The following is a 24731-nucleotide window of genomic DNA, read 5'->3' as shown; positions in this document are numbered from 1 at the left end:
GGAAATGCCGAAGGCCTGATCTCGACTGAGCCACTAAAATTGTGCATCTGGAAATGTGCAATTGCCTGGAGTGTACTTAGCGGGTGCGGAATTACATAAATTAAGTGGAAAGGGGGAATAACATGGAATGATGAATATTATTAACAGATCCAACATAGGCAAATAGTGCTTTTTGTGGTGCAAGGTTTCGCCAACTGCAAACCAAAGAAGGAACACATACCATTTGTCCACCATATATAATCCTGTTTACGTCCGAATAGGCTTTGGAGCTCAAATCTTTCTCCTGTTTGTTAGTTTGCAGAAATAAATTCTTATCCTGCTGCATTTATGTGTCCAAAAGCATCACATTGCCATGTTAAATAGTTCAAAATTCTAACACCGTCTTACCAGAATTCCTGAACATCTGTTGATTTACTCACTTACACCAACTGCTCCTATTGGACATTCATTTTGTGCATTAATGAAAACAGTTTTGAGGTAATGTGTAACATTTTGCACACTGTGACCATAAATATACTGTAAAAATTCACAACCACTAACGTGGTACTTAGAAAAAACACTTTATTGTAACAATGGAAAAATTACAAACAATTTTAGGTATCCAGTAATGTATCAATTTATGAAGGTATTTTTTAATCTAACATGTGTAAAGTGAACCTCGCTTCACTTTTTAACAGCTAAACATTAAAGCGTATCATTCTAAGTAGCCAAAACAGCTGCTAGGGCGTGGACTTTTCACTATAATCACTGTTCATACGTCATAGTTCATGCCCAATAAAATCAACACAGAACTTTCCGTTTGGCCAATAAGAACACAGGTTAGGAGGGCTTAAACCTTTGTAGAGTTGTCATAACCCCCTTTCTTCCCGAGATCAGACCCCTATCAATCTGTTTCCTATTATTACATTTAAAATGTAATAAAGGGTTCTACGAGGGTCACACATTCCAACTAAAATTAAGAATGCAAATATGATTAAGAAAATGTACACAAGAATAAGAAAAGTCCTTCTGAATGTAATCTAAAATTGTAACAATTTAAATTAGTGAAATACTGTTCGGGTCTGGCTATTTATCAGGTGTGATAAATAGCGATATTATGAGTTATCGAGAAATAATGTGGATTTGGGTGTTTAATAAGCCAAAATCTGCTTGTTACGTTGAATACCATACACATTTCCCTATTAAATTTTGGCAGGTTCGTCCTGCTGCAATTTAATGAAGGTTGAGGTATATAGCGCAGTCAATAATTATCGGATGCGTTAAAGACCTCCCTACTCCTAATTCCAAGCTGTGCGCAAACAGGGGTTACACACGAGTCGGAATACATCGACCTACTTGTAATTAGGCCCTTACTAGAATTGCTACAATCCCACGTGTGACCGGTGGTTGCCCTAAATATACCCTCCTACATAAGATTCTGTACCCATTATGAGTTGGGTGGTATAATCAGGTCCAATAAACCCCAATGGAGAATACTGGCATGCATGGGCCTGGGTGCTCTTTGGAAACAATTCAGAGTTTACTCTACGCAATGATTTAACTTGTTCTAATGGTATTTGCAACCATTATGACCATTCTGTATTCACCTTTGCACACTGCTTTGGCCACACGTCATCGTCCACATACTACTGGGAGGAAGTTACCTGTCCAGAAATCCAGTTATAAATGCTATGTGAGCAGAAAATGTGAAATTGGTATTTCTTTAAGCATTTCTCTCCCCGGACTCAGTGCTTCTGGCCTCTGCTCTCTCCCTTCAATACTAATTTTCATCGGTCTGAACTTGTGTTGTTTTTGGGGTTGCTTCTGTAGGACCTTTTTTTTAACTAACGAATTTCTTTGAAGTAGATTTGTATGATTATACTTCCCTTTAATCCTTGGCCTCTGTGCTCGGAGGAACAATTAGGGAGCTCCTTTCTTTTTATTGTAGGATTGGTTTTCTAAAAAACTGTCACCTTCCTACTTTTTACTAGATGTGACCAGAAGTAGGCTGGCTTCCCGCCAAGATATTGAGAATAAAATATCTCTGGGCCTACCAGTCTATCTAGAAGGTGAACACACAGCATCATGTATGAATCAATTAAAGAAATTTGATCATGTCACTGAAGAGCACTGCCATTTTACTGGCGACCTTTTAAACAATGTATCCACTTCAAACTACTATCCATCATCACTTGTTTCCTCTGGTCCCTTATTTCTCCTCAAGACTTTCACCATCTAAGCTCCTTTCAGAATGTTACACTCAGCACTGCAAACACACATCTGACCAACGGGCTGCCTTTTTCTTTAGCAAAGTATCCACCTCAAAGTATTAGGCATTGTAGACCACATTTTTGGCCTCTGGACCCTTATTTCTCCAAAACATTCTAACAGCTTAATCTCCTTTTAAAACCCTACATTCTTTGTTGCAATCACTGTTAGCAACGCCTCGCTTCAAAAACGTACATTGTGGTGGATGCTCCCTGAGAGTGTTAGGACCCACCCTGTGGAATTCCTTCCCAAAAATATCTTTCAGAAAAATACAGATCACAAGGCGTTAAAAGGTCCTCTATTGTGCTGATTCTGGAAGGCTCTATTAACTCTGGATTGACTCTGTTTCAGCGCCAAGAAACCTTGAGGTAGCAGTTCCATCTATGAGTACCTCTATGAATCAATCATTCAGTTTTGACTTGGAGGCAAAAGGATCTCTGTTCTGTGCCAAGGTATTGGCTCATCAAATTACCAAGTCTTTGCCAGAAGTGAGAAGCGATGCAGGTAAATTAAGCAAGAATAGTCCCACGTGGACCTTTGCTATCTCACCTCGGCATACTCTGGGACCGGAATTGCTTCCTCTAAAACCTGATGTTCAGTTTAATTCTTTACCTCAATAGGGGGATTTCGGAGTCAAAATCGAAAAACCTGCATCAATGTTCTAGCACAATACAAAGGTTTTTATTTCAGTCTGCAGCAGCAGCATCGCCAGCAGAATATCATCTACGACTATGTTGTCAAGTTAAATATGTCTAGGTAAGTTTAGATGTGTTGTACTTAGCTCTCATGTACTTACCTCAACGTTAATGACTTTAATATACTGACATGCAACCTCAGTATCAAATGTTCCATAGACACAGATCCAGGCATTTTCTCCACTCTGTTAACAAAACGTTTCAGGTGCTTGTCATATGCAAGAGCTCCCATGTAAGCAATTGAGCTTTCTCAACAGAGGTCTGCCTTGGACCTATCTTTCCAATGACATAGTCACTTCTTATCCCTGTGGATATCCAGAAAAAGAACAACCCTGGTGGCTCAGGGGTTTGTGAAAGCATGTGTTACATTCTGTGGCCACCTGTAGTCAAAGATGTGCCTTTGTGTTACTGTATGATTGGAGGTTCCAGCAGCTGAGTAGAAAGATATACCTTTCATATGAAGGCTGTCCACATAGTTAACATTATATAGACAGACTGATGCTTTAAAACAATGGTAGCAGATAAGAACTGCAACACCCTTCACCCTCTGCCACCCTGTCAACCGGGTTAGTTACAAGATTTGTGTCTGCTTTCATATTGTGTGATCCAGGCCATTTTGGAGTTTGTATACCTTTTCTGGCAGCACTCCTGTTGGAAGAGGCAACCTAGCATTAGTGTGAAGATTAAATTCATTTTTTATGAGCTTCACTTCATATATCTTATTGCACCAATGGTTGTGGTGCAACACTACCTCCTTGGAAATATGCTCAGTTGCTTGGATGCTCTCCCCTGAATATGACTTCCATTATTCCCATTGAGTTGCCCACCATTCCACAGTCTAATCCGCTCTCTCCTTCGATGCCCTTTTCTTCAATTTCTCCCCTCTCTCCATGCCTTCTTCTCTTTCCCACCACCTCACCTCCTTAATTTCCCCTCCCTCTTCTGTTTTTCATTCCCTTTTCACTGCTTCTTCTCTGCCCATGCATCCCAGGCACAGAGTATTTAACAGCTCCTTCAATGACTGGATGCAACGTTGGTAAACAGAATACAGATACAGACTATAACACTGTGCCTGACGTGTAATGCTGGGTCATGTGTTTGTCACACCAGTCAAAAGTACTAGTTAAAGATGGCCACATGATTAACACAGCGATGCAGACAGACTAATCCCACAAGGCTGCTGAATAGACCAGCAAACTCAAAATAAGTAAAAAGCAAGATATTAAAAGGGGATGCTGCGGTGAAGGGGATTTTATTGAAGGTTAAAGGTGGCTATGTTTGCATTATCTTTATGGTACTCTAAGGTTGTATTTCAATACCTGAAATTATGGCTATTGTTACAAAATGGTGGGTATGATATCTGAATGGATACTGACACATAATTCCAAACATTGGACATAATGTATGCCCCTGAACCAAATGAAGAAAAGGAAAGCAGAGTCTGTACCTTGAGACGATTGACAGCTATGGATATCAATACACACAATTTCCGACTGAGGGCTCTTACAATTTCAGAAGTATAGATGGAATAACCATGCAAAAATCTGCCACAACCACTCAGGATATCCCCAGTGTACAATGTGTTGGATTCAATATCTTCGAGCCCACATAATGTACTTAGTACACAGTAATTTGAGCCTCCAGATTGGCTTACTTGCATATAAGAAACACCGCCACTTAGCACCACATATTTGTAACAATACCATTTCTCTCCAAATGTCTCATGAACTCTGAATGTTCACCCATTTAGCAGCTTACCCACACAGGTTATGAGAATGCTGCATTGCATAATTTTAAACTTCATTCTTTTCTTTCATTTTCAATAGATCAATGTTACTCTTTTTCTTCCTTTTATACACTGCACACACAATTAAAGTACACACAAGAGCTATACAACAAAAAACAATTGTTGTAACAAGCAATCCACTTTGAAGACGGGTCAAGCCCCATAGGCCTCTTTCTTGCTCATCGTCTGGCATAGATGGACGTGGTCTGGGTTCCCTCTCATCTTCTTCAGTGGCTGTATTAAAAACATCAGGCAGTGTGGTTTCATCAGTGTCATCATGAGAGGACCCTTGGTGGGTCATAGTTAGGTGCTCTTTTGTTGTAGTGACCTCAACCAATAATTGGTCTGTGCTCAACTCCAGTAGTGATAAACTCTTTAAGAACAGAGGCTTGGAACATACAGGTTCACTGTTGTTTCCTAATTTATGTTGATTTGTCTGTAACCAGTCCTTAAGATCAATGATACCTTTATCACATTTCCAGGGATTGTCAAACAATTTCACTTCCTGCAGGTGTCCCAAAGACTCAAGGAAATCCACTCGGAGAGTCTCAAAGGAGTTGTTTTGCAGCTGCACATTCATCACATTGTTAAACTTTCCAAAAAGGCTTCCGGGCAGAGTCTGAAGCTGGTTATTTTGAAGTGAAATATTCTGCAGCTTGGGCAAGGCACTGAAAACATCTTCATCCAACATGGAGAGAGCATTGGTGTGAAGGGAAATTTCCAAAAGTTCTCCAAGGCCACTGAATGACCTGGCAGATATAGAACGGATCTTGTTCCTGCTGAGAATCAATAACTGCAACTCTGTTAAGTTGTTAAACACAAAATCTGGAATGGTCATAAGTTGGTTATCATACAGCCATAGATCCTTAAGTTTTGGCATTGGTCCAAATACACCAGTATTGAGCTCCTTTAAGGCATTGCCATACAATGTTAGCTTTGTGATCTCAGGCAAATTTAAAAAGATTCCTTGAGGCAAATGTTCAATTAAATTATTTGACAAGTACAGTTTCTGTAAATTTCGATTGTTCGAAAAGAGATCCGCTGATAATTGTATAATCTGGTTTTGATGCAGCCCAAGCTCAGTAAGATCAGGAAGGCCATGGAAGAAACTTTCTGGGAAACCAGTAAATTTATTTTCATAGAGCCTTAACATCTGTAGTCGAGTCACTTTTTCTAGAGTCTTGGGGTTGAGGTGTGCAAGGCTGTTTTTCCCCAGGTTTAGTTTAGTGAGTGCTTTCAATTGGTCAAATGCACCATCGGGCACAAAGCGCAGGTTGTTGCCCTGAAGCTGAAGATCTTTCAAACTACTGAGTGGCAACAGGAGAGATGGATCTATCTGGTGGAGTTGATTGTTGGAAAGTATGAGTGTTTCCAACCTTTTCAGACTTTGAAATAGATCAGCAGGGAGATCACGCAACTTGTTGTTGGACAGACTTAGGTAACGTAGAGATGAAAGGTTTAAGAGAGCATTAGAAGTAATCTTTGACAGCTCGTTCTTTTCAATTCGCAAGATAATCAATATAGTCAAATTCTGTAAAGAATCATCATTCAGCTCTGTTATTAGGGTGTTTCCCATTTGAAGAGTTTTTGTATCCTCAGGAATAGCCTCAGGAATTTCTGTGATTGTTGTTCCAGAACAATCCACTTGACCAGATTTGGGACAGTTGCATTCTTTGGGACATTGACCACGCACGAGGGACAAGCAAAGGGAAATCAAAAGCCACAAAATGTGGTTGCGTCGGTCCATAACACCTGAAAAAGAAAAGCACAATTTTGTTAGTCCTGCCAATAAATATACAAAGTTTAAGATGGCTTATATCACTTTGGAAATTAGGCAAAAAAGTTTTTGAACTTGCATTTTTCTCTAACACTCAACTGCAAACTAAGGTTTACTGAATGTTTACATGTATGCATTTGAAAGTATATGGATAAGTACATCAATAGTTCACCATGGCAGAAACAATTATTTGTTACTGCTTTTGAAACCTCTGATTGGAAAAGTATTTGTTTAAATGTAGAGACCAACAGAATGATTGATCTGGTCTTGAGGGCACATGGCTCTAATTATACAGGTTGATAGGTTCTTTGTGCTAAAATCTACGGTGACCTGTCAGTGAGTGAATTTTTGTGGCGATTTGTGTGTGCATTCCTATATGTCGATCTAGTTGCGTGTGTTTTTTGCAGGTTTACAAAGCATTACTAATCAAGAGTATCAGAAGATCCAAGCCTCTGTACTATCTTTACAAATTCAGCTATTTCTTCAAAATACTCATTCTAATTATCAATAATCTACTATGTTTTTCAATTGTTTCCCAAGGATCTGCTTTGATTTTATGCACACCAAAGATGCAGGTAGAATCTGTCTGGTTAGAAATACTGGCATGTCCCTTTCGGTGGATATGTCCCATATAGTGTGGCAGATTTCCACATAACAGTCTACAGAACAAAACCATAGATGCCAACTAGCCACATGTCACATATTCTGCCAGTCAAGGCTTTTGAGCCAACATCACTTCGGATATGGCTTTTGAGGGTGTACTTTCGATGCCAAAAGCAAAAAAAAACAAAGAGACAATCAAATGTTGGTAAATGTGGGACAAATGCACAGAAGACAATGATCCTTAGCAATGCAAGTTTATTGAGGTGCTGTAATCACACAGCCATGTGGGAAGAGATGTTCATGCAGAAGCCTCCCAGAATTATCTTTGTTACAGTGATACATGTGTCAATAAAATATCCAAGACAATGTGAAGGTGTAATGCATGAAATGGGCACACAACAAAAGCTGCTACCAGCTAGGAACAAAAATCACAAAAAATAGATTTGAACCGAGAACTAAACAAGCATTTGCAATGCATCTGGTCTCGCATTTGCTCCAGTTGGAGCTATTGGCATTGTGAATTCCTAACTGGACTTTTCTTGAAAATGAAAAGAAAAACATTAGTTGACAAAAGCAAACCTATTCAGAGCGCCATAGCTGCCATGAGGATGAGCATGAAGGAGAGGCACAAGAAGAAAAAAGAAGTTTGCACACAGTCAAACATATCGGCAATCGTGCAATTATCCATGTAACAGAGTCAGTCTGCAAGGCGGTAACAAATCCACCCAAAGGAGGGACAAATGTAAAGCATTTACCAATGATAACAAAAGATTTTTGAAAGGCAAGCCCAGGAACTAGTGAAAGTGATAGGCATGTAGGGGACGTGGTTAAAGGCCCACAATACTTACAACAGGTCAAAGTGCTTGTGCGCTCGAGCTAAAAAGAAGCCACTACATAGGGACGGCCATTTTTACAATGGCAGTACTCCTGTTGTACTCTTTTATATGCTCTTACACACACATTGGCAACACCCTACATATTAGTGAAATTGCAAAGGGGTGCACTCCCTTCTAATTGTACTAACTATATATGAATATACCCTGAATATTCCCATTTCATCCCCATTTCAGATGTTTTGGGGCCAATGCACCAAGGAATGTAAGAGTATGTAAAAGATTGCTAAATGTGCTCTGCTTTACACCCTCCAGCTTGCCGTTGTGAATAGGCCTCCATTTTCTGTTGTGGCATGCACAGGGATGTGATAGAGGTGTCACATACAGTGAATGAATGAGTGAATGCATGGAGGAATAGGCATTCCTGTACAGCACATACTGCAAAATGAATCACTTTTACACGTTTGTGTAAATATGACAGACCTGATTCACCTTAGATGCACAAATTACATAATTTGCATGTGCAATTTCAAGCTTACTTTCGTATATCGGTTTAATCAAATGTAATATTAGAAATGCATGGTTAATATTGCTGGAAGTATGTCTGCTCACATGGGCATTCTGGGATAGGGATAACATACAAAGTTGTTGAAACCCCAGAAACTAAGTGATCTCATTACCACCCAGGATACTGGCTGAGAGCATGAGAAAATCGCCGTCCAGGGTGAGAATTGAGAGAGAGCACCCACGGTACTGGTGGTGGTGGAGGAGAAGAAATATTTTCTCAACTAAGAACAAAATTTTCTCTGCATAGAAAAAAGTTAACGTGCTAATGAACTTTATGCATAAAGGCACACCATGTAAACATTTTTTTGTAGTTTGGGAACATGCCATATATTCCCAGGACTGCTCCTCAAATTCTTTGAGAATTCAAAAAGTATGATACTCTTCTTCAAAACTAGGTTGAAACCTACTAATATACCTTTTCACTTTTTTTGGAGAGAGAACAAGGCCGGAAATGACCGAAATGTCAACATGCCCATGTCATGAGGATGATTTCCAGCCAGTCCTCTTTCTTTTTTTCAGCTAGCAACAGAAAGTGCTGGACATATATACTTATTGGAAAATAAAAGCTACATGGCCTGCCCTCATTAGTAGCGGCCTCTTAATTATGACGGAGCTGGGAATGGCAGTGCCTGCATCCCTTTGGAATTATGAGATCCACGGTAAACACCACAGACCTGTTTACTATCTCGCCTCCTAAAAGCAGTCAAAATCTCCAGGTGAAAGTCTGAGCTAAAATGGGGAATTACCAGATCGGATTTACAATTACCAATTCTTGTGGCAACTCTTCATTTCTTAGTGGGCTCACACAGTGCTAGATTTATCTTGCTGATACAATTACTGGCAGCACTGGTATCAGCAACTCCAGAGGTGGGGAAGTACCGCCCCTTTTCTTGATCTCTCATAAAATGGGCCTTAGATTTGCTGTGAAAATCAGGACTGGCTGAACAACTGGTGGATAGACAGTGTAACATAAAAGACAATGACCTATGACCAATAGCAGGAGCCTTGATGTCATTAAACGCATTGGCCTGACACGCATGGACACACCTGTAGCCCTACTGACCTTTCTGAAGCACAGGCCTGACATATCTTTAATTCTGCCTTTGCACACAACTCTCCGCCAGTTCTAACTGGCTTTCATCATGAAGGTCAATTCACAAAAGGGCTGTGGGATGGTGGAATTGACATCACACAACATTTGACCTTTAAGTTCACTCACACACATACAATCACGCATACCCACACTCTCACCTGCACGCAAGCATATAATATACGCTTAAAAACATTTCTTACTTACCTCAGCTGCCAGGGATGGTTATATTCTAGCTGACTGTACTCCATTTTTTATTACACTGATAGTGAGTAGCAACTTGTTATTCATAATTAATGTAACAAACAATTAACAGAAACAAACATGGAGATTGGAGCCCCAACAAATGTCCACAGATCTGTTCATGACAGAACTGGAGGAAAGACAGAAGAAGGACTGACCATGGACATGGCAAGAGAGGCTGACCCATCTAATGGACTGCAACTGCCACAACCTGGGCTAGCAAAGAGAGGCCTGTGGCTCGTGGAAAAGTCACTCCTGAGCCCCAGCCCAAAGAAGTTACTCCAAGAATCAGTTGTCTGACCCCCAGGGAACCCGCACCTAGGCCATCAATGCTTTAGAAGCCCACTTCGGCAAGTCAGTAGCCACATTCTTCGAATCTCTGCTGACCACCGCTGGGCTACCCAAGATACTGGTCATTCATGGCCAAAAGCTGCACCCAAGTCTGCTGGACCTGGAAGTGTTATCTGAGTCCAGATTGGTCACCAAAGATGGGTACCAGCCTTCACATCAGGATAGCGCTGGACACACTGTGTACGGAGACCGGTAGTCCTGCCGCAGCTGGCCTTCTACTGGCTCAAAGAGGACTTCAAGGAACATTGACCCCTTTGGCAAAAGTTGCCCCCCGTATCCGTGAGGAAAAACTACATGGACACCCCTGTCAACTGCAGAGCACCCAGAGCATCTTTCAGCATCCTGCATCCCCAGTGTCATGGCCACTCCACTGAAGACTATGGTGGTGATGACGTGAAGTGTGTAACTAGACCTGAGATTGTTTTGAATACCAGGTAGCTGTTCAAATACTCCTTATTGCCCCCCCCCCGACCTTCTCCCAGCTAGATCTGGTCACCTCACATTTACCAATGCTTAGTTGCGCTTTGGAATAAAAAGCTGAAAGTTACGTTATGCTTAAAAATCAATATCCCTTGAACCCTCTGGTCGATTCTGCTCATCTTGGTGTGTAACACTTCATAAACAACGATATATCTTTTTTTATAAATTGGTGTCAGATTTTGTTGTGCTGTGTGACTTTCTTATTTTGTTGTTTAGTGCTTCTAAATGCTTTACACTAGTTCCTTTGTTTGAACCTTGATGCTTGAAGTGACAGCTACCCAAGGTTGAGCTAAATGTTTTTACAAATTAGCTCGACTGGACCCAAAACAGTTTTGCGAGTGTGTTACACACAAGATCCCACAACCATACCATATTGTACATCACAATCCTAACAGTAGCCTGAAATGAGCCAGTGCAGTCAGAGAAAGAAATAGAGCCATATTTTAGTAGATATGATGTTGTTCTCCTCTCTCCTTTTCACACAACAAAGCCCAACCAATTTTGTAGCTGCGAGACGTTGCATGAAAACTTAGTAAATCTCCGGCTGGGATGTTTTGTTTTAATACTGCTTCCAATTAAGGGGATACCATGGGGTTCTATGGAGATTCAAAACTTGTAGACAGGTCATAACTACTATCTAGAGTGGTTTAAGTGATGGCCATCGACCACAGGTCTGATCGGGCTAAACAGGAGCAAACTGTGTCAGCATTTTAGAACACGAACAGCAGGACCTAACTGGTGTTTGATCCAAGTGCCTTTGATACTGTGTTATTCACACAAAAAGAAGCAAGCAAGCTGTCTTTTTGAAGAATGGGAATTTTTGTAAGTCCTGTGAAAACATCCCTTTGCAGAAGTGACAGCCTCTGTATCCAGCGATCACATCCACTGTTGTTAACTCAGTTACAACGGTTTGCAGTGATGGTACTGGAGTACAGAGACACTCATGCATAAAGATAGTGGTGATTCAGTTACCTGTAAACGTGCTAACAATACTGACCGTAATGTTAACTGGGGTGTCCAAGGCTTGCACTGGGAATAGTAGCATTGCAGTAATGTTGATTGAGTTGCAGGGTTGCACATTCCATGTGGTGTGGAGCTCCTCCTCTGGTCTCCTTTCCGTTCTGGGGCCTGGCTACAGACAGCTTTTTCAGTCTGCCGGAGGGTTAATGAGATCCATACTACCATCTTACAGCATATTGATGTGTACATTGACTAATTAAACATATTAGGGTCTATTACCAAAGGTAAACTTGCACACGAGTACATCTACATATGTAAGTTTACTCTTACACTCTTAAGTAACTTTAGTATGGCTGTTCACCATTTGAGAGTCAAAAGTTACTTAAAAGTGTAGAAGTACATGTCCCAATCCCTTGAAGTAGGCAGAGGGGTCAGTGAAAACATCAAGTACTACTGTAAAGTTACTACTAGTAGTGACTTTATGCCCATATTTGATGATCTGCACACTCAACTGAAACCTCCGCTATCAGGGCGCAGATTTCCGCATGGTTAACAATATGAAAACGTTCGAAAGTAGATTAAAAACTTTAAAAAAATAGCTAAAATATTTTTAAGTTAAATATTAATCGTATTTATTTTTATACATTTATTGTAACTGTATAAAAATGTTACAGCATTACTAATTTAATTTTAAATTACAAAATAATTATTTTGAATATAATAAATGTTCCATAGAATTATTTTTCAGAAGTGTAATTGAAATAAATTATATACAGAAATAACGTAATTTAATTTACAATGTTTCAAATAAATATTAATACTACATTAATTCTTAAGGTTAAATAAATATCCTAAAATATATTAATGTTTACGTTTTCTTTTTATATACATGCATCATTTCAAATCTGCCTCCTTAGGTTGTAGAGATGTAGGTCTACTTACTGAAGACAGCCCAGAATCTGCAAACTGAACTGGGCATAGCAGCGAGACAACATACAGTGATGTTAGCAATGGGACGTCAAACCGACCTCCATGCGTATGGGTTTACTGTGCCACGTAGCTAGAAGCCTGACACAGTAGTAACACACCTATGACATCAAAAATATTTCTCACTCTAACTAGTGAGCTTTCTCAAAGAGTTTCAATTCTGAAGACACCTTTTAGACAGAATTATATTATAGAATAAAGCCATTTGCAGAGAGCTCTTCCAAGTATTCACCCCTTTACAATTCCATGAAATACACCAGAGTAATTTACCAGTGGATCAAATTAATTTAAGCTCCTTTCTCCATTAGGTTTATGCTTCATGTCGATAATCACAAGAGTACCCTCATCTAAATAAAATAAAATTGAATAATAAAACGCGGACCTCACTCTTTCCATGTACAACACCGTCCCCCATGACCTGGACCGATCACTTACTCATCTTCCCACAACTGACTTCCCTTCTTCCCATCGCAACCCAATCCCAGACACCACAAATATTCAAACTATCTTTCTGGGAATCTAAAAAGTAATCAGAATGCTACTGCCATCCCCTCACAAATCCTCACCCCTGGCAACTCCCCAGCTGAGACCTACAAGATTATATTCTTAGCGAAGTGGAAGGTGTCTACACCCACCACAGCAGCACAAACTGCATCTGGATTAGCAAAGTGGAAGAGAAGGTGTCTACACCCACCACAGCAGCACAAACTGCATCTGAAATAGCAAAGTGGAAGAGAAGGTGTCTACACCCACCACAGCAGCACAAACTGCATCTGGATTAGCAAAGTGGAAGAGAAGGTGTCTACACCCACCACAGCAGCACAAACTGCATCTGAATTAGCAAAGTGGAAGAGAAGGTGTCTACACCCACCACAGCAGCACAAACTGCATCTGAATTAGCAAAGTGGAAGAGAATGTGTCCACACCCACCACAGCAGCACAAACTGCATCTGAATTAGCAAAGTGGAAGAGAAGGTGGCTACACCCACCACAGCGTGGAAGTGAAGGTGGCTACACCCACCACAGCAGCATAAACTGCATCTAAATGAGCAAAGTGGAAGAGAAGGTGTCTACACCAACCACAACATGAATCTTGCCTAGCAAGGTAGAAACTACAGTCTTTACTCCACCACAAACTGCAGCTTAAACGCTAGCTATCTACTAACAAAGCCACATTCAAATAAGACCCAGTCAGCTACAGTAAAGACACCAAAAGCAAACCTCGGGGCCCTTTAAATACTATTCCCAATGTTCTCAGCACCACATGCACCAAATCACTCATCTTCATTTCCAGGAACTCTCATTTATCCCAAAAATGTTTACAGGTGCAACACTTCCTAAAGTCCCCAAAAATCTAGTACACTGCGTTTGCCCTTGCCTTTGGTCCACTCCACTGTAATGTTCACTTTCATGTCAATATTGACTGCCTTTGACATAGTGTTCGTAAGCACATTCATTTATTGGATTCAAACAACAACCAAAACTACAAGTCAACTAACGTGAGTCAAATCTTTTCTGACAGTGAGTCAAACAAGACTCCAGGTTGCCGCTGTGTCCCGGAGAACACCCTAGGCTGCTCCTCTTGGCTAGTGGTCAAGGTCTACATGTTTGGCCTAACAGATATGTTCTGGACATTTCAGACTCACCTTCCACTCCTATATCAATGACTCAAACCCCCACCTCAACAATTTTAGGTTTCAACAAACAGGTTCTCTGAAGAACAAATGGATCGACATCCTAGGACAGAATGTAGAGTCAGCAGGGTCTCAGCGTATCCTCACTATGACATAGTCATCCTATGGCCCCTTACCGTTAACATGTGATCCACTTGAAAGATCTCTGCCTCCTACCGTCCACACTTGTGGACCTTCCCGGCACATGTGCTTCTTCAATAAAAAAGTGTAAGGGTCTTCCTCGTCAATGGATTCAGCACAACCTCTTAAATAAGAGCAGTCAACAACGGAACTTTTTCCAGCTGACCGATCTCAGGAGAAAGCTGCCGTAGCTGTGTCTTAATCTCAGTGCAATAATTGGATCTAGAGTGCTCCTACAGTCTCTGCACTGGTGCCCTTGATTAACAGAAACAGATGATCTGGAAAGAACTGACTTGGCTGCAAGACTCTTTGCTGACCCAGTAAACACCTACTTGGGCTCAATATTAATATTCAAAATACTCTTGACAGATAGAACCTTCCAATTCTATCTCTGAAGCAACCATTCTCTCCGTATGCCCAACAAGTCCTTCCCCTCGCTTTCCTATGACTTACCTGCTAGATGTCACGATACAAATACAAAGTCAAAGGAAATATGTACTCCTCTTACATGGCAGAAACAGGAAGACCAGTGGCACAGTATTTGTGGACACAACCCTACCTGCAAAAACCAAGAGCAAGTATGCCTGGAAAATAGTGCAGAATATTCTGTGCAATGATCTAAAAACTCCGAAAGATGCCGCAGAATTCGGTACTTTGCGCTGCTCGTGCTGATTTTTAGCGCTGGTGGCTTGTCTTGCACTGTGCAATCAGCTCGAACAGCACCATGTGGTGGCCAGAGGGCACTACTTCTTTCTTCTGCTTGAGCAGATTTTCTACTTGAGTTGCAGCTTTCTCAACAAGAGCTGCGGTTTTCTCAACATGAGCAGTAGCAATCTACCTCGACCACTCGCACTGAGAAATCTCGCCAGGAGGCGGCGTAGCATGCAATGTTCTCACTCACTCGCGGCAACTTAACGCTGGTGCGCCACGAGTGAGAAAAAACTCAGCCATGAGGCAGTTGGCAGAGCTTTTCTGCCAGAGGAGCAGAGTTTACTACCCGCCCCTACTTACGACGCTTATCTTCTCCTACAAAGGATGGGAAGCAGCTCCTAGGGAGTGGCCCGGAAAACACCTTGAGAAGATTACGTTTAAAATATATTAAAAGAAGTCAAATACATTTCTCGTGCAGGTACCTCCAATATCTCTAAGGCTAAAATATCTCAAGTCTTCACCAATATACTAACAAACAAAAGTTTAGCAATGGTGTGGGGAGAGCAAAATCGCTCATTTACTTTAAGCCTATCTTACAGCATGACACAGCTCCAAAGAACAACAGAATTAGCTTGGCTGGCCTACTAGAATGACAGCAACACATATAACTCCAAAGGCACAATTAATATGTTGTAAGGGATTGCTAAGCAATTAACACTAACACACTGTTCGCGAAAAGCTTACTTACATGGTGTCCCTAGTGTCCACTTAGAAAACAATTCTATGATTTATATGTAGAAATCTGCATATAAGCAGAACTTAATTTGATAAATAAACATAAGTGCGTCGGCCAAAGTATTTTTAGGAGCCCGCCGGGAGAAAGGCAGGGTTGCCAAATACCAAGATTCAGTGGTGGCTGCTGCCAATCAGAGGTGGTGGGGCGGGGAGAGGACTGTCAGGGGGTGGGTGTTTAAAAATAAAAAAATGAAAATGTTTCTGCCGCTCTGGTCCTGGCTGCCTGGGTGCTCCTCGTCCTCGTGGCAATCACCGGGGCACAAACATAGGCTCTCAATCCTGATGCTGCTCTCATACTATACCAAGCATGAGAGCAGTGCCAGGATTGGCCTGAGCAGGCTGGTTTGGCGCTTGCTCAGGCACAGGTAGCCTTTGCCATTTCTCCACCCGCCTGTGCAACACAGCTGGGTTGGAAAAATTTAAGTGCGCATGTCGGTTTGGCCGGCTTAAGACGGCTGACCAAACCCATATGCACCCTTAACAGTGCCCATCACTCCTCCTCCCTTACATGGCCCGGTCCTAGACTTGGATGGCTCAGTCAGCCAGTGACAAATAAAATGATAATACAATTATTTTATTATCCTGTTATTTGTCACTGCCTGACTGGGCAGGGAGGGTGATGCTCTTCCGCTATTACAGAGGAGCCGCCCAAACCAAGACTGCATACTTTTGATTCCACTGTCAATCCTGTCTCTTTCTTCACCACCCTGCGCTGCCTGTCTCCTTACCTGATTCTCGCAGGCTCTTTTTCATCCCCGTTTTCTCCCTTTGACACTGTTTTCCGATGTTCCGTTTCTGCTTTCTTTATGCATTTTCTTGCTTTTTGCTCTGAGGCTGGTAATGAAAAGACTGCTGCACCCATCGCCGGCTGCAAGCACCGGAACAAATTAAGCACTGCTATACTGGTGTGTTTCCAGGAGCTCGGACTAGCGGTGCAGTTCCCACATATTCTTTGGGGTGGTCCCTACACAGTAAACTCTGGGGTGGTACATTATTGTCGGTCTGGGAACCAGGAAAGAATTTCTCACCGTTTGTGCTGTGCCTGCTGCCCACGCGCTCGCTACCACAAATTTACGTCTGAAAACTATGGGCCTGATTACAACTTTGGAGAAGGGTGTTAATCCGTCCCAAATGTGACGGATATACCACCCGCTGTATGACGAGTCCATTATATGATATGGAACTCGTAATACCGTGGGCAGGATATCCGTCACATTTGGGACGGATTAACACCCGCCTCCAAAGTTGTAATCAGGTCCTATGTGTTTACAATCATAAGAATTATTCACCGTGCTACCGATCATTTCTACAGTACAATAAACACGTGCCAGCACAAAGTACCCAACACTGCCTGTCAATATCAAGTACTTCTGTAGGAGTACGCTACCACTACAACACTCCTTTTAAAAGTGGCTATAGCGCCTGGGGTATTACCAATACAGAAAGTTTACTTTCTTGCAAGCGCTACTTCCGCATCACTGAATGGTTTACAGATCGGAATCTAGGATGTTTTCTCCCTTCTGAGAAGCAAAACTTATTTTTTTCCTGCGCAATTATCAACATATTTTATCTGTACAATTTGTGCTGGGGTAGGGAGTAGCTTCTGGGTTTTGTGGTCCTTTTGCAGTCGCAACAAGTTGTATTTTCCGGTTCCGGTGCAGGACGCTCTCTGCCCCCGATTGTAGAGTACTGGCCTGATCAAACTGAGGTCCTGGGGACTCCATCAGAAGGCATCTGTATTTGTTGTGCGGTAATACTGCACCTACTGTTACCGAGATTTCAAACCCAGATCTCATGTGAAGGACTTGGGCCCTAAAAATGCCGAAGCCGTCATTCATTTCTTTATATGATCTGCATTAAAATTGCCCTGCTCTCTGAATTATGAAGTTCTGAAAACTCACAGCAGCAGAGATTGGGTGGAGGAGGGGTCGTACAGAGGAGGTTGTAGTATCTATGTTCAGGATTTATGGTTTGTGTAAGATGCTGATTAAAGGGTACTACAAAACAAGCCTTGCTCACCTACTTTTGCAAGGAAATCCATGCGTCATGCAAGTTTGGCCACTCATAAAAAATTATGTGCGCAAGTCTAAATCCCGAGCTGTCTTGGCACCCCTTTTGGGATTCTGGGGCTGGTTCATTCTTGGCTATCACAAGTTCTGTAAGAGTGCTACAGATCTGACAGTTTCGAGGATTACGCCTCAAAGTGTATTGGTTTCACTTTGGTGTGTGGGTGCTGTTGCGTATGTTAAGTTGTTATGCGTAAAGCACAATATCCCCCACAAGGGTATCCTGGCACTGAGGATGTGTATGTGTCAGGCCCTGCCTAGGGTATGTTGGTTAATTGGACAACCAGGTCTTTGGCTTTCTGTGGAATTCAAGAAGAGAGGAGGAAGCTCTGATGTGGAGTGAGAGATGGTTTCACACTTTAGGAGTGATGGAAGAAAAACCAGGACTCATGAACTGGTTTGGTGTACATGTAGAATGCCTGCACAATGGAGTCTTGTGGGGGAGGTGTCTGGGAGGTTGGTGGGAAGAGATATCTATGACTGTTCAGGTAGGTGGGCCCTAACTTGTGCAGTGCCTTGAATTTATGTGTTTGCTATTGCTCTGTTGTCAAACACCTAGGTCAACTTCAATTTGTGCCAAAACTTATCAGTAACACAGTCTTCAATATACATTAGTACAATCTGTGTATGGACTGTGGTCTTTTACGTCAAAGCAGATAATCAGGTAATTGCAACTATGAGCTCAGAACCAGACGCTTTGCACCAAGTTATCTTTGAACTCCATGATGCTGGAATTTGAGCAGCCCTCTTGCATCTTTGTAAATGTCTCCATCATTTGTCTCATGCATCCAGCCTCTGCTGTGTATAGATTTGTGGTAAGGTCACCTTAATCAACTCCTTACATTTTAGACTTTTTAGGGTCATTTCTATCTATTTTTAATTAGAACCATCTGTACGAACAACCATGGTCATATGGCCTCAGAAAGAGGATTCTAAGTACTGGCTTACCCAGATTAGAAAAATATATGTGTGCTCTTACATGGCTTACTATGCCGCTAGTCTTTATCCCCTAAAAGGCAGGGAGGTTTTTATTTATGCTGTCTTGCTCAACTGGCTCCATTTGGTCTGCATGATTTTTGCGTTTGAGTACCAAGAGATTTTACAAGTACACTACACATTTCCCATGAACTTAATAAAAGTACTATTTCACTGATACTGCAGACTTCAGCCAAATATATTTTTACTACAATATATATTGTTTTTTTTAGCATAAGAAGTATTACTCAAACTATGATACCACTGAGTACCTTTGTAGATGTGTATGTTTCAGGAAGAGCTATTAGATAGTTTTATCTTGCTTGTTGGTGTTATTGCTGATAGTGTTAAGGTTTGATAAGTAACAATAGAAATGGTAGGTCTTTTGTTAATAAAATGGTAGAACTGCTGTAACATTCTGTTCTTTGAAGTAGTTTTTGGGTCAGGTGCCAGGGGGCACCAACGAGATGGATCTCAACGCCCAGAATTATTCAGCAAATTTGAAAATCATACAAAAATCAGTTAAAAATTCCCCCATTCCAAAATGTACACAAGATTCTTGCGTATCAGATTTTTTTATACATGCTTTGGTACATTTAATGATCAGTTGATCATGACTGCAAACAAAGCACTAGCTCCACGTTTTTCACATGGTTTGAAAAGTAATGATGGGATCTCATCCCTAAAGGTATATGGTAGAGTTATGGCTCAGTGGTTTCTTAACATCGAACTCCTAACTTTTGGTACCTTTTGACGTAAATGGTTAAAATTGTCTACTTCAAAAATGTTAAGATGTTTAGTACTTTGACAGAATGGGTCAATCTACCTAACATTTCACTTCAATGGCACTTTGTACATGTGTATTTGGGCCAGATTTGTGTACACATAATTATGACTCCTCTATCTTGGCTAGTCACAATGTTTTTGAGATCCACCTTCTGTTAACTTTTATCTTTCTTCCCCTTTCCCTGGACCTCGTGTCCTTTCAAGCCTTCTGCTTCCCCTCTCGGTACCTTCCATTCTACATCTCTCTCCTGTACCTCTCCCCTTCTTTCAGCTTTGCCACTCTACTCCTTTCTTGCTGTCTCACTCTGGTACTTGTACCCTAAATTAGGACTTCTGGGCGCCTTGGTGTTTTCCTAATGTGCTTTAATTCGTAGACTTGATTCGGTGGACAGGAAGGGCTTAGGGGAAACTATGGTAAAGCGGACATTCCAAAGAGTCTTTTGGTCCTAATTCTGGAGCTACATCTGCACAACTGGGCTCAGGTAGTTATGGTTACTGAGGGAACTCCGACACGGAAAATCCTGATCCACGATGGGCTGCGGCGGGTTGTGTCCTGGACCCTTACTCTTCTCGCTATTTATAGCGGACTTACCAGCAGCCGTGGGTGTGGAAAGGGACGTCAGCCCCAAAGTGGATGGAAAACATCTAGCATACCTCCTGTGATTTTAGATCAAAAAGAGATAGGCCTGCAAAGGAAGCCGGATGCGCTTTTGGAATACTGTAAAGTTAAAAGGTTAGTGGTAAATTTGGAGAAGTCTAAAGTGTTGTGCTTTGGTAAAACTGGTAAACTTTGGTTGGTATCTTGGATCCACTAAGCTGGAAACGGTGAATGAACATAAGTATTTTAGAGTCTGGTTTGAGAAATCCTTTAAGTGGAACCTGCACATTGAACCATCAAATGCAAAGGCCCTTGCCTCTGTAAATAGGTCTGAAAAAATGTAATAGGGACTATGGTAAAATGTCCCAGAGCCTGTTTTAAAAGCCTACGCTGCCATGATACCGCCCAGTCTGGAGCCGAGCTGCTGTCTGTTAGTGGTAAAAGTGGTTGGGATGCTGAGGAGGGGAAATGTTAAAACAGTTTACTGTCTCTTCCAGAATCGTCAATGATACAGGCTGTGAGATTGGAGGCTGGTATATGATGGAGTATATTGGCCAGAATGGCATTAATTAGATTTTGGCTGAGTGCTGGCAAAGAGCAAAAGGTCGCTCTATGGTGCAAAAATGAAATTTAGAAAAGTGAAATGAAATGGGCTAAGGGAGTTTGGAAACGTTTGAAAGGTATTTGTGAGGAAATGAAGGTTAAGATATGCCCGCGGAATTTATAAATAGAGGTCTCAAAGAGGGATCTCAAGGCACTAAGTAAGGAACTGTCTAAAGAATTTGACTGGGATTAAATTGTTTTGTGCTTTGCACAGTACACCAATATCTCTGTGCTAGAGTGAACACTGCTATATACAAATCTACGATAAATAAATGACTATATAAGTAAATAAATGAACAGATAAATACAATATTTGTTCAAAACTATAAAGGAATGGTAAACAAAGGGTGTTTCTCGCAAGTGCAGATGAAACGTTTTCTCATTTTTTGGCTTGAACTGAGAATTAATGTATTTCCATCTCCCAGAAGCACGGAAACAAAGAAAAAAAAACACACAACCCAACGAGGAGTATAGAAACTACAAAACATGAATGTGCTTAAAAAGCAGTCAAACTGAATCATCCTTGTTTGACGCTTCCAAAACAACCAAGTACCTCTTGTTCTTCCTGTATTTTTCAAGCTTGATTTATCTGAGTTTGTTTTGTACGGCGTCGTTATTATCACTCTTTGACCCCCTTTGTTCTTGAAAGCCTTCCTTTTTCTTTTCATTTCTCCTTTTTTTTATCTTGTTCCACTTCATTTGTTTGTCTTTTTTTCACTCAAATTCATTCTGCATCTAGCTCAATAAAAGTTACCACAATTTGGACATTCTGAATTCTGAAGAAACAAAAACAATATCTTCGCATTGATGCCACTGTGTGTTGTCAGTGGGCGGGGCAGACGCTGACTTTCCCCTGTAATGTAGTTTTAATTCGAAAACTAAAACTGATAGGTGCATATTCTCTTCTGGGCTGCTTCTCTGATGATTGGAGTACGTTTTTGCCCTTGATTTACCGGATTCGATTATTAATTTAATAATGTAATCTAGGAACCTGTCATGGTGGCACGAAGCTCTCTTATACAAAACACAAATATTACTAAGAATCTCTGACCACCAGTGCGTTCTGCCCCTCCCTGTCTCAGAGATAAGCCAAGTAGAGGGGGTGAAGCCATCAAGTTAATGAAAAAACATTGACACGACTGACTGTTCTGGCTATTATCAAAACAGAAAGTAAATAGTGGAACACACCTGTACCAAAGTTCCAAAAACTACATCAAAGGCAGTATCAATAAGAATATGTATCAGTACAGATTTATTTTTTTGAAATAACAAAATAATTTATACATAGACATAAAAATGGGTATGTGTTAAATTAGTTCAAGTCAAACATTTTATTAAACATAAGAAATAATTCCATATCCAACAAACGCAAGTCACCTAACAAAACCCAAAGTAGCATTATGGATTACATAACTTAAAAACCAAATTCAAATGATTTGATCACCTCTATGACCAGTTCAATAAGAGGTCCCACTGAAAACAATCTTTGCCGATATTCACAGGATTCAGCCAGTAGGTTGAAGTTGACAAGATTCAGCCGACACGTGTTTCGTCCTGTTATCGGATTTTTTCAAGGCTCTTAGTATAGCAAGAAGTCCATTTTCTTCTTCTTGTACCACAAATACTTTTATGTAATCGTCTATCAAGCAAATATAATCCAATTTTGCTGTTTATGGAGTACTGCTCATCAAACGTACGAATTTTTGGAAAGTATAAAAATTATATATTTTCTAACTCTGTATGAGCAAAGGATTATGTTGGTGCAAGGCAAACCTCACTTGCCCTGACCTATTGGCAGTAGAACTTTGAACATGATGTTTGTAAGATTTTCACCATTTATTTCCCAAGCCATGGTAACTTCTTTCAGTTTTCCTTGTGGAGGCACATATGCCTGCCAAGGCTCGATCCCCAGCTTTGTTTTTCAGTCTCTTAAGCATGGTGGCACCAGTCATGTAGGAGTTCGTTATCTGTTCAAGGAGTCCACATGCAATAAACTAATGTAGTTCATTTTGGAAATCTGGAAAGCAGCTGCAATGAAATTCCGGTTTAGGTTTTGTCATGTGGTTACAGATCTCACCACTGGACTATATGAGAACATATCACAACAGATAATTTGTTAACACTTACACATCATAAGGATCCTATCGCTGTCTGCCAGACCTCCCTCATACTCACTGACTGGCCGTGACATTGCTCTAAACATGGCGTTTGTCAGATTTTTAGTACTTTTCCCTAAAAAAATAGTTGTTTCCTTTCATCTTCATATACAGGATCATAGCCCTCTCAAGGTCACCATTTCTTCACTTTTCTGTGAAAGAAAACTCTAGAACTTCAGGGAAATATCCTGCTATCTAATGTCCCCACACTTCTGACAATACAATGGGTGTCCCCACATGTGTGGGTGTAACCATTCCACGGCACAGGTCAAAATTGTGACCAAGAAGCAAGGCACGGTATGAATTTTTCTAAGGTTCAGGAAAATTCCAAACAGTAGCAGCCTCTCGCTGGAGCAAAGATGTGAGTTTGTCGGTGCCCGCACGAACAGCTTCTGCAGTTTGGATTTTTTCTGAGGCAAAGAAAAAATCCAGTCTCCCAAATTTGCTGGGATGCAGACTAGTATGAATCTGCACTGCAGCCTGGAACGAGGCGTGATTTGGATTTTTCTAATGCTAAGAAGAAAATCAACACAGTGAATGAACTCCTTGCAGGGGCTTAGGCACATATATTTCTGCATCCCAGTGAGAAGCCAGGCAGGGTTGGATTTTTTCTATTACTAAAAAATCCAAACCATGCCTGGTTCCATGCTGGGGCACAGAATTCATTCTATCTGTGCCCCAGTGAGGAACCATTTGACTTCTGGTCTTCGGATAGATCTTTTCATTTCTTGCCTATATAGTTAGTTGCCAACTGTTTAAATTTGGTGCATTAATCATGAAGCACTTCCAAAGAATGTTATTTCCCAGGGACTGAATGGAACTTGACGGGATGCCTCACAATTTTCTGTAGTGGTTTCAAAGGACTTTGCCCATGTGAGGAAGTGATGGACATCAATGGTGACCCAACCCCCCAACTTCGCCTGGCTTCCAACATGTTTTCCCTCTGTGTCAGCAGTGGCTGTGGAAAATCCCTTCTTGGTTCAGGATAGGTCACACCTGCCCCTTAAGCAGATGAGGCTCCTCATCCTCATTTCTTCTAGGGAGCATTGCAAGTTTTTTTTCCAAGGTGCCAGTGACCTGCATGGCCTTTTCATCTCAACCTGCAGAACTCATATCATAAAAAGCTGTAGACAATTTTTCCCCAGTAGGCAGAAGTGATTTCCAATTTACTTCTGCCTACCACATAAAAAAGGCCTCAAACTGAGAACTGATTTATGTGGTTCTCCCTAGAAAACTGACGCCCCTTGAGACCCTCACAAGTCAGTCAAACAGCTTGGGTCGTGGGAAGTTGATGGTTTTAGCCCTGGACCTGGTTTTAGAGAAAGTGCCTTTACAATGCTATCTTTACCACACATAACAACCATGCATGGTAAGTATTTGGTGTAATATATATATTATATATTTTTTTTTTATTTATTACCTATTGGCGGTTGCCACTAGGGAGTTATAGTTAGGACCATGTTTCCATAGAAAAAGTGTTTTTTTTCTTGCCTATATGTTTGGCACTGTTTGACGAACGTTCACTAAATCTTTTTTTTAAAGTATTCCTGTGAGTCTTGTTGCTCATGTAAAGTTTTGGGGTGTTCCATCAAGCAGGGGCCAAGAAAAAGGGGGCTCAAAAAAGTTGTGTTTTCCATGTTAATTCCTATAGGACCTTTAGACACGACT

General features: G+C 41.1%; 1 protein-coding gene across 1 annotated transcript in view; it reads right to left on the bottom strand.

Annotated features, from left to right (window-relative positions):
• Positions 1-544: 544 nt before the first annotated feature.
• The window catches only part of LRRC15 (leucine rich repeat containing 15), a 44883-nt gene continuing 20696 nt past the window's right edge, over positions 545-24731 (bottom strand). Inside the window, exon 2 of the mRNA XM_069213174.1 lies at positions 545-6480. Within this exon, the coding sequence (XP_069069275.1) occupies positions 4736-6480 (1745 nt within the window). The 3' untranslated portion in view covers positions 545-4735. The remainder of the gene's footprint in view (positions 6481-24731) is intronic.

The sequence above is a fragment of the Pleurodeles waltl genome, chromosome 11, assembly GCF_031143425.1.
Source record: "Pleurodeles waltl isolate 20211129_DDA chromosome 11, aPleWal1.hap1.20221129, whole genome shotgun sequence".
NCBI classification, from domain to species: Eukaryota; Metazoa; Chordata; class Amphibia; order Caudata; family Salamandridae; genus Pleurodeles; species Pleurodeles waltl.
The sequence above is the reverse complement of the archived record's forward strand: the minus strand, read 5'-3'. Positions and strand labels throughout refer to the sequence as shown.